This window comes from Eleutherodactylus coqui, chromosome 2 (genome assembly GCF_035609145.1).
Source record: "Eleutherodactylus coqui strain aEleCoq1 chromosome 2, aEleCoq1.hap1, whole genome shotgun sequence".
NCBI lineage: Eukaryota > Metazoa > Chordata > Amphibia > Anura > Eleutherodactylidae > Eleutherodactylus > Eleutherodactylus coqui.
In genome coordinates, this window is record NC_089838.1 from 50,670,022 (window position 1) to 50,681,594 (window position 11,573).

The 11,573-nt window shown below is 42.8% G+C and overlaps 1 protein-coding gene across 1 annotated transcript; it reads left to right on the plus strand.

Moving 5' to 3' along the window:
- The first annotated feature begins 239 nt into the window (after positions 1-239).
- PTHLH (parathyroid hormone like hormone) lies at positions 240-11,342 on the plus strand. The gene is made up of 5 exons (XM_066589778.1): positions 240-416; positions 3,071-3,109; positions 4,246-4,364; positions 8,581-8,979; positions 10,865-11,342. The coding sequence occupies exons 3-5, from the start codon at positions 4,264-4,266 to the stop codon at positions 10,872-10,874; spliced, it is 510 nt and encodes a 169-aa protein (XP_066445875.1). The 5' UTR covers positions 240-416; positions 3,071-3,109; positions 4,246-4,263; the 3' UTR covers positions 10,875-11,342.
- Positions 11,343-11,573: the final 231 nt, after the last annotated feature.

The window sequence follows — 11,573 nt, forward strand, 5'->3', positions numbered from 1 at the left end:
GGTGCTGTAGAGGGAGGCAGCGGAGGCAGGGCTGGCCATAAGACCTCGCTCTCTCTGGAGAAGACCCACCTAATGAGACAGTTAACAAGGAGGGTGTAAAAAAGTGACAGGTGAGCCTGTTGTACACTCCTCCTGCTTGCACCAGATCTATGCAGTATGTAAGCAGCATTAAAAGGGGTGGTAGGTCACATGTCCCAACATCAATGAACCAAACATGACTGTTTAGCTCGAAAAGGGGAATGTGGCTTATGATGTCACAGTTTTGTCTTTATTAAGAGCTCACTGAGAAGGAATCCAGTTCCCGTCATACACAGCCAAAGGACACAGCTCCTTCCTGGAGTCCTGCGCTGCTACATCACATCAGTTCTGGGATTACTGCACACAGGACTCAGCGCAGCAAGAGGAGCAGAGCAGAAGTAAGTCCAAACTCTGTTACCCTGCATGCTGGGGGGAGTAGTGCAGAAGAGATACCCCTGCAGCTAGTGGATGTAGTGCAGAAGAGTTACTCCAACAGCTATGGGGTGTAGTGCAGAAAGGTTACCCCAACAGATAGGGGGTATAGTGCAGAAGAGTTACCCCAACAGCTAGGGGGTGTAGTTCAGAACAGCTACCCCAGCAACCAGGGGGTGTAGTCAGAAGAGCTATCCCTCACAGCTAGGAAGTGTAGTGCAGAAAAGTTACCCCAACAGCTAGGGGGTGTAGTGCCGAAGAGTTACTCCAACAGTTAGGGGGCTGTAGTGCAAAAGAGTTACCTCAGCAGCTAGGGGGTGTAGTGCAGAAGAGTTCCTCCAACGGCTAGGGGGTGTAGTGCAGAAGAGTTACCTCAGCAGCTAGGGGGTGTAGTGCAGAAGAGTTACCTCAACAGCTAGGAGAATTACTGTAGAAGAGCTACCCAAACAGCTAGGGGGTGTAGTGCAGAAGAGCTATCCCAGCAACTAGGGAGTGTGGTGCAGAATAGCTACCCCAACAGCTAGGGGGAGTAGTGCAGAATACCCCAACAGCTAGGTGGTGTAGTGCAGAATATATACAACAGCAGCTAGGGGGAGTAGTGCTGAAGAGCTGCCCCAGCAGATAGGGGGAGTAGTGCAGAAGAGCTACCCCAGCAGCTAGGGGGTGTAGTGCAGAAGAGCTACCCTAGCAGCTAGGGGTTGTAGTGCAAAACAGCTACCCTAGCAGCTAGGGGGAGTAGTGTAGAAGAGTTACCCCTACAGCTAGGGGGAGTAGTGCTAAAGAGCTACCCAAGCAGCTACGGGATGTAGTGCAGAAGAGCTACCCCAACAGGTAGGGGATGTAGTGCAGAGGAATTACTCCTACAGCTAGGGGTGTAGTGCTAAGGAGCTACCCCAGCAGCTATGGAGAGTAGTGTAAAAGAACTACCCTGACAGTTAGGGGAGTAGTGCAGAATAAATACCCCTACAGCTTTGTGGAGTAGTGCAGAGGAACTACCCCAACAGCTAGGGGGAGTAGTATAGAAGAGCTACTCCAATAGCTAGGGGGTACAAATAACTAAATGCAAAAAAGTTGCTAAAGTCATAATGGCATTTGTAGAAGTTTATTATAATAGGATTGTTACATCATTGTAAGTGTATTATGTGCCCTTCAATGGTAGCAGCAGTATATGGAGGCAAAGTATATACTTTGTAATAGTGGATACATGTATTATTATAAGAGGTATATAGAGAGTTGGGATTTTTTGGGAACACATAGAATATCCTTAATATGGGTGAATTGTTTTTATCTATCTATTTATCTCATATTTATCTATCTATCTCATATCTATCTATCTATCTATCCATCTATCTATCTCATATCTGTCTATCCATCTATTTATCTCATATCTATTTATCTATCTATTTATATCATATCTATCTATCTGTCTCATATTTATCTATCTATCTATCTGTCTAATATCTATCTATCAATCTGTCTCATCTATCTATTTATCTCATATATCTATCTATCTATCTATCTCCTATCTATCTATCTATCTATCTATCTATCTATCTATCTATCTATCTATCTATCTATCTATCTATCTATCTATCTATCTATCTTATCCATCCATGCATCCACGATCAGGCTTACATTTGTTTCTAAGTAACTTTCTAACAGTTTCCTATGACTTGTCACATTTTATCTCGTCTGCTGTCACGCAGTCTCCTCTCAGGTGCCGCGGTTTCTGTAGTGTATTTGGGGTTAGAAATCGAGCCGTCTGCCCCCTCTCACCTCCTCATGGAACGTGTACAAACCTCAGTCTGATCCCGTTCCATATGCAGTCAGCATCCAAAACCCACGAGTTTTCCAAGCTAAAATAATCATTGTTTTTCATGCAGAGATTATAGAAATATTTCGCCGTCCTCCCCCACAAGTCCAGAACCCTGAGAGCAGATAGAGGATTGCTGCCACAGCAGGCGGTGGAGGATGAGAGTTGTTGTACGTCGTCCAGAAGAATGTGCTGCTTTATCTGATGAGGAAAGCCGCACTTTTAGGTTCAAAGTTTGGACTGGCAAGTCTCAAGACATTAGGGCTGCCAGACATTGCGATGGTATGGGGGGCATGATAGGACTACTGATCCATGGATTGATCTGGATTGGCATTTGTGGGCATGTTATTCAGTGGAGCATGGCTTGCCAGTATTATATGTAGGGTGGTCTTAGTACTGGCCTGGGGGGTACATACTTTAGGTCCAATGTCTACCTAGGCAGGACAGGGCAAGGTTAGCATTAGGAATCATTGCACTACAGTAGAGCGTAAGAATGAAGCTGTCTTTGTTTCTGCCTAGTGGGAAGAAAGACACGCTACAAGGGCGCCCCCTATGGGCATTAAATCAGACCATAATAAGAAAGCACTGGCCAGAAAATGATCGGAATATGCTGCAAAACTGTCAACAGCCCGCGGTTGTTAGGCACCTACACCTCACGTTACATGGTATATACGCATAGAATGCGCTTCATATAGTTTCAGAGCTTGAAGCTTGCGGTGTCAGTAAGGCAGTACGTCAGTAAGAGATTGTTGTAATGACGGCCATTTACATACAGTTCTAGTAATAGAATCTTCTCTGTGTTTTCAGGTTCCTTCTATTTATTTGCGTGCTGGAAATATTCAACAGGTAAGTGTATACGGCGACCATTCTTGTATGTCCTTTCTCTGTTATCTATTGTTTTCTGTTATCAGCCAGTTCAGAAGCTTACGGGAAGTGTAGAAATCTCCTTGCCTTCATGATCATATAAGGCTTAGTGCTGCTTTGGGGCTTAAACAGACAAGCGTGATACGCCACGATTTTATGCGCGGGAAAATCACGCATAGCACAGGGAATAGAACTCCTTGATTTCAATGGATTAATTCTTGCTTTTCTTTTTTGCGCCTGTTATTTCCGCAGGCACAAAAAAATAGGATCTGTCCTATCTTGTGCGTGTTTGCGCACCAAAGAGCCCCATAGAGGTCTATGGGATGTGCGCAAACACGCACATCTGAACTCGCATGATCGCCGGGGCCGCGTTAGACTAATTAGCCTTTTAAATCAGGCACAGGGACGAGCGTAAAGTTCACTCATTTACTGCGCAAAAAATTTGTGCAGGAGTGGTCGTATTACATTACATGCTCATCTGTTGAAGCTCTTAAGATGTGATTTGTTCCTGAAGATCTTGGTAGCAATCTCCTTAGCAGCAAGCAGCGGGCTCATTCACACGAGTGTATTTAGGTTCAGTCTAGAAATACTCTGCGTATTTCATGGACCAAAACTCTGCATACTCAATGTGCATTTTAACCTCCTTATTTACCCAATCCCATTGACTTCCATGGGATATTTCGGTTCATATTATGGGCCAAAATAAGACATACTGCGATTTTTTTCACGCACGTAAAAATAGCATGTCTGAATACCCCAAGGCAAATCAAAGGGGATTCAGAACGCATGTGAATGAGCCCTTAGAGCCTGTCCGTTATTGAGCTAACTAGATGGTTTGTTAATGGACTGCCCAAGCGAACAAACGGTTAACACGGCACTTGGGACTTTCTGGCCCCTTTAAGTGTGGGAGGTCTCTAAGAGATTAGACCCGGTGTTTGTCTGTGATGCCACTTCGTGGGATTCTTGGTACCTCTATAGCTTTCACCTCTGATGTGGTTTTTGATGTGCCAGCCTGTCGGATGCCTGTTCGCGGTCCTGTCTATTGTGGCGGGCACATTAACCGCTCTCTGGCTGCCAATGTGGACTTGTGTCACTGATAAGATTTCTCTTCCCGGCAGGTCTTGGTTATTCTCAGGATGTTGCGGAGTCTCCTTCCACATTGCAGTTTGGCGGTCTTCATCTTGAGTTGTTCCTTCCCCGCTCACGGAAGACCAACACAGGGGCTCAACAGCAGAGTGTAAGAGACTGGCTGCTCATTATCTCACCAGTGTATGTGGATATATACAGTATATGTTGTGTGCATGCAAACGGTGCAAAAGTCTGTGTGCGAATCGGATGATGAGTGAAACGCTCCGCCCACAATTCAATTCGCCGTCTGCCTACCATTAGGATTCAGTAAGCGATCACATTGCCTATTGCATTCTATTCGCTAGCGATTCAATGGATGCCCCATTATATAAGCTGAATATATGACGTTCTCCTGTTGAGAATTTGTTACAATGTGTCAATGTAAGGGCGTTTCTCACATGGCGGAAATGCTGCAAGCATTCCATGACGGCAGGAATTCCGCGGTGGCCAAATGTGCACTAAAATGATGTAGATTTGGCTGTGTTTTCACTTACGAAACAGCTGCAGAATTCAAGCTTTGTATTTCAGGGGTCGAATTCCGCAGCCTGATTCTGCGGTGAAAATAGACATTACGTATTCGGCGCGGAAAATATCCGCATCATGTAAAGGAGACTTTAAATCCCTTTCACATGGCTTGTACTGTAAGTGCTGCCAAATTTCCACAGCAATTCCACAGTATTTCCGCACGTGATAAGGCGGTCTAAGGGCTTCTGCAGATGGGCGTTTTTGTGCACATTTTTGCGCATGCATAAAATTACTTGTGCAAACCGTAGAGAATAGACCCCATTAATTTCAATGGGTTCCATCACATTCTGTGTTTTTGTGCTCAATTTTCAGGCATGTGAAAATATACACAACATGCTCCATTTTGTGCATAAGTGCGCACCCCATCAGAACGAAATCATGCACTGAACTGCGCGATTTCAAGATGTTAGTCAATTACACCAGGGACTAATTAGGCTGCAGAGCCATTCAAATCATGGTGCGGGTGTGCAATGCGCCAATGTGAACAGGCCAGGTAACATAAAAAAGTACATTAGAATGTGCAAATTCGTGAGACATAACACTCCCTTCATAGCGCTACTACGTCACGCTATTGCGAGCGTATCTACGCATACGCATACGCTCGTCTGCAGGAGCCCTAAGGGTAAATTCACATGCCGTAGATGCGTTGCAGAAGTCTCTGCAAATAAAATCAGTTCCGTTGGGTTGTTTTGGCGCCAAACTTGTGGATTTCTGTGAAACCCATCAGACAAATTGGACCGCTACAGCAACAAATCTTCCGCATGTGAATATACCGTAAGTCAGCACTATCAGCCTTTAGTCCGGGACACATCTGCTGCGTTCCTGTGTATTGATTTATCAGTACTAAACCACCTCTGATTGCACATGAAAATAGTAACATTCAATGACAGAAAGCAGAGATCTTGAAAATGATGAAGAATGAAACTACAAAAGCCTCTCCAAAGCTTCAGAGCGTTTCATTATACGCTGCAGCCTTTGTTTTCTATGTGAACATGTTTTATTGCGGTGTACATATGATTATCGACACGTGCATAAAGCTCTCACATTAATAGCAAAGCCAGCCTTCTGGCAAAGCAGCCTGACACCCACATAAAGGGCCTAATCCTGCAAGACGAATCTACGGCGGCAGGAAACGGCGCAGGCGATGAGGACGGGAATCAAGTGAGCACATGTAACTTTTACGGGAGACGTGTAATTATATCTGCACAGGAGAGAAACTCTCACTTCCACTAACAGGAGCAGCAACTCCCCGGGGCCAAGAGCTCAGATAAAGGCTGGATTGTGTTCCTAGGCTTCTTTCCAGGCTTGTTAGAAGGGAGGGAGAAGAGAGATCAGACACCCCGTTAGTGCTGGGCTGTACCCCAACCACTTGAAATTAAAAGCGTGTCTAGAATTGAGGACTGCAAAGAGAAAAGTTGCTGCAGAAGTACATCAAACTTGCATGAAGGCAACCCCCCACCCCCATCCTTAAAGCCTAAACTGTTAATCATTGTTAACTACAAATGACCACCTCAGGATGTCTCAGGCATATAGCAGCCCCTTCCCAATTTACATATTAGTTACTTGACACACAGATGTCCAGGATTTCAGGCTTTGAAAACAATCCGAAATTCCTCAATTCTGCTTTTTGGCCAGTAGATGACAGTATTAGTGTCAGCTATGTAATTGTGGGTTTTGAGGGGTCATTTACTTTCCATCCATCAGCCCATGTCCCATTGCACGTACTATCCTATGAGCCTCTATTATAGACTGCTGATGGCTCTACTTGAATCAGAGGCGTAACTTTAAAGGGGTGTTCTGGGACTATACTATGGATGACCTACAGTATCCTTAGGATAGGTCATCAGTAGCTGATTGGCAGTGGTCTGCGACTTAGGATCCCACCAATCAACTGATTGACGTGCTCGAGTGAGCACTGCGGCTGCTTCAGCCCATACAAGGCACAGCGCCGTACATCGTGTAGTGGTTGTGCCTGGTATAGCAGCTCAATCCCATTCACTTAAATGGGACCGAGTTTCTGTCAGGTCATGTGAGTGATGAACATGACCTTACAGGCTATTATGCTTGCATGAGCATTGCAATCTCTTCAGATAGCTGATCGGCATGGATCCCGAGCAGTGGACCCCTGAGGATACTGTAGGTCATCAATAGTGTAGTCCCAGAAAACCCCTTTAAAGGGTTATTCTTGTCACAGCAGCCCCTCATCCGCCCGCTGCCAGGGAACTGTATTGGGTCTCATTGAAGTGAATGGAGAAGGTTGCAGATCCCTGTGTACCACTGTGCTGGGAATACATAGGAGGGGAGTCTGCGCCAAACCAGCGCTGCAGCCCCTTCATTCTCAGGTTTGGTGGTGGTGCCAAATGTCGAAACCCCCCACCACCAACAACCAAAAAGGTGATGAGATCTCCTTTGTAAGAGATGAATACCCCTCTTGAACCCTTTGCAGAATCTGTAGCAGGGCCGCCCAGCCATCATGTGGCACTTATAGCACAAGTCAAGCACTAGTTCATGATGCATCTTTGCTGTTGTCTGCATTGGCATTGGAGTCTTCTATGGGTATCATCATATATTCAGTGGGGTCGCTCCTTGCAGTATGTGCAGGTCTATGTGGACTATATGGGACACACATGTGAGGTCAGGCGCAGCATAGAGCTCTGATTCTCCAGGTATTCCTTTTCAAGATGTGCATGTCAGATGTGAAATCGCTTCAGCTTATCCCACAAAGCCACGCAATAAAATCCCTGACATCCGGACCGCTAGATTTACTGTTGACAGTATTTTCTGATCACTCTGATTGAAGAGCTCGTCCGCCACTATGTAAATCAAGCCGATTCACTGTACAGTAACTTTCTGCAGCTTTCTAACATACTTTGTGTGAAGATCTCAGCTTGCTGTGAGTGAATATGACTGATCATCATTTAGACTTAGAAGCTGAATCTGGAGTAACAGACAGGAGAGAAATTTGGACATCATCTATGTAGCATTGCCTACTGACGTAACAAATTGCACAACTATGTGAAAGTGGCTTTTCATATTTGAATGCAAAGGTTTACTTTTACTAACAGAAAGCAGAGATATTGACGTTTGCAAGGAACTAGAAAAAAATAATTCTGCCATTCATTGACAGCAAGCAGATGTCTCAAAAATGTTGAGGAATAGAGTTTATATAAATGATTATTTAAAGCGACTCCACTATGGCCGTAGTGCTGTGGATCTGCCTGTCACTGCAGTCTTCCAAGATGGCCACGCCAGTTCTTAAAGTACTCGATGCATGCTGAGCACTGGTAGTGCATTGGACGTCAAATACACTGCACACTAGCCAATCCGGAAGCAGAATTCAATGTCTGACTACCAATGAACAGTATGCATCGGGTAATGACAGGAGATCTTGAAAAACCACAAAGGGGCACCAGGAACAGGCAGATATGTGGCAAAACAGATAAAAGGAGGGAGCCAGGTAATACCCCCCACACACAGACACTCGTTTTAAGAGCCACTTAAAGGGGTTGTCTAGGGTTAGAAAAGACGTGGCTGCTTTCTTCCGAACACAGCGCCACCCTTGTCTATAGGGTTGTGTGTAGCATTGCAGCTCAGTTCCATTAGAGTGAATAGGAGATGAGCTGCAATACCAGACACAACCCGCCGAAAAACGTGGCACTGTGCTTAAAATAAAGCAGACATGTTTTTCTAACCCTGGACAACCCTTTTAAGGGACATTACACTAGGCATTCCTGTTAGGTTTCTCTGTGGCCTCAGGTCGGTTGCTACTGTACTGACACTTTGCGTTTCCCCTTATTCAGGCGCCGGGCCGTCTCAGAACATCAGCTTCTCCATGATAAAGGCAGATCTCTCCAAGAACTGCGCCGCAGAATCTTCCTACAAAGTCTCATAGAAGGAGTGAACACGGCAGAAATCCGAGCAGCGCCAGATGAATCACCGCGCCCAATCCCCAGCGTCAAGAACTTTAACACCCTGCGATTGGTGGGTGAGGAGGAGGCAGTCACAAGTCACTTGACTCAGGAGACACACAAACCTATGAGCTTCAAGGATCCCCCACCAAAGATTCCCGGCAAGAAAAAGAAGGGAAAACCAGGAAAGAGGAAGGAACAGGAAAAGAGGAAGAGGAGAGAGCGGTCAGCATTCGAAAGTCTGCAGGATCCGCCTGGATCGGACCTTTGGTGGGAAGAGCTGGGTATCAGGTCAGTACCGAGCACTGAGCTTAGATTTGCTGCAATGTCTAATCAATATCCTGGGATGTAAATAGGGGGAATTAGCTTATGGAACTGTCCTATAAGCAAAGGACCCCCAAATAAGGGGGAGAGTTGAGGGTCCAAACCCGAAAGATGGCTGCCAAACTGGGAAGTCAGCATTGGCCATGAGCATTAGAGTGAGCCCCACCATCTTCAACTGATTTCACCACTACCTAATATCTACAAGAACAGTCAGTCTGTTCTTTGATCTCCGCCATAAGAGGGAGACAATCCAAAAAGTTGGATCTCAATCTACGTGATCCTGTTATTTCCCAGAGAAAAGCAGTGCCAGAAATATCTGATGCCTACTTACCTCGCCATGAAGAAGACCATTCAACTAAGGGAGAGTGATAGTACTTGGCCAAATGGTCCCAGCTCAAAACTATCATGATATTTCCCACTTGATATATAGAATGTGTAAAAAAAAAAATTACAAATTTAATTGTAATAAAAAACAACTAGCAAAATAATAAAAAATAAAGTATTATTCCCAGAGGAGACATACTATATGCCGCCCATGCAAGGCGTGATTATTTTTAAGCCTAAATACTCCATCCTCCCTCTTTCCTTCCCCATGCGTGGGCCGACGCGTTTTGTGACTTTCCAAGCAAACTGCAAATTTTACTGCAAGACAGTGAAATTTAAGTTCATTCTGGATGAGCGTCCCCTAAAAACCACAACTAATACAGTTATTTATCCTCTGGGTGTAGAACAGGGGAGATGCAATTTCTAAGGAGAGCGGATAGTTTGAAGACATTCCATCCTACCCCCAAATATGTCGGCAACAACAAATTTACATCTCCGTATCATGGAAGATGTTTTCCACACCTCCCACTCATTTATGGGAACGGGCTGCTTTATTTTTCTTAGGGTTAGTGTATACACAGTAGTTCGTTGTTGAAGGAGATGTTTGTCTCGGCCTCTGGTGACCAACTTCGATTTACAAGATATTTTTGAAACTTTGTTTTTCAAAGATAATCTGAAATTTTTTTAAATTAAATTTTTGCAAAAATACATAAGAAGGACTATTGTGAAAAAATTACACCTACCTGTGACAGGCCAACTTTTTTTAGAGATGGAATTATGGTCTTTCTTTTGGTCTAAAGATCACAAAAGTTACAAGAAACAGGTTTAAATTAGAAAAAAAATTACATCAATTAGGAAAAAAATAAAAGTCCCTTCCCTTTTACTAACGTATTTCCTGCACTGAGTTTTGGGATACAAACAATTGTCAGCAGCCTCATGGTCGTATTTCTGAAAAAGTAATCCCACCTAATAGGTGTATCTTTTATTTTTCTTGTTTTTTTGTTGTTGTTTTGTTTTTACATGCTTTTTGTTTATAGAATTTGTTTTTATTTTATTTCTTTTTATTTTATTTACTTTTTGTTTTTATTTATTTTTATTTTTAATTACTTTTCTTTAATTTTTTGTTTTTGCTTTTTAGTTCTTTTTGTGTATATTTTTGTTTTTCTTTAATTGACTTTTTGTTTTTATTTATTTTAATTCTTTTTTAAATTACCAATTTTTTGTTTTTTTAATGCTTTTTTATTTATATTTTTTATTTTATTTGTTTTTATTTAATTAACGTTTTGTTTGTATTTATTTTTAATTACCTTGTGTTTATTTTTTATTCATTTTTTATGCTTCTTGTTTATAGTTTTGCTTTTTTATTTTATTTCTTTTTACTTAATTTACTTTTTTATTTCTATTGTGTTTTTAGTTACTTTTTGTTCATTCTTTTTCCTTTTTTGTTTATTTTTTTTTTATTTCTTCTGTTTGGTACATTTGCATAAACTTTCGGTATTCAATTAACATTTTTTTATTCTTTCCACAGCACACAATGAGAATTCAACTGGAGCTTCCACTTCTATTGAAGAGACATTACAAAGCAAATTCTGAAATAAAAGAGAGCGGGGAGTGCAGCGGAAACAAGAGAAATTCTGGACTTGCACATTTGTTATGTATTTATTTCCTGTAAATATCTTATGATCAGAGACCACCCCGGACCCCACGTGCGCTGTTCTCCTCCCGCCGTCTGTAATACTGCACAGCCGCCCTCCCTTGCGGCCCCCTCCCCTTATTTATTGGTTGAATTCTGTATTTATTGTGTTATATTTTTTTTATTCCTTGTGCTGCTGGCGTCCCATTTCATGTTGCACTTTACGTCCAGAACTCGCCAAGATCTTATGTGTTTTTTTATTTTTTTGATATTGAATTGAACATTATTATTATTATTTTTTTCTCTTTTGTGCATGTATGAAATGTGGCGACTGGTGGAATTTGTACAGAATGTGTAATAAATCCAGTGTCCAAAGTAAGCAAAGCACTGTTTGGTTTTAAACCCCAGGTGATTGGGGCCAAATTTACAGCCCACGTCCTCATAAACACTTAGTATTAGAGGTAATATACAATCCTACCTATAGGAAGAGTGGACTTTACTTAAAGAGACAGTACAAATTGTATGTAGTGGGCAGACAGTGAATCGTATTTCCCCCTAAAATCTCATAATGTGTCATATAATGTAATATTATTGTATTATCTTG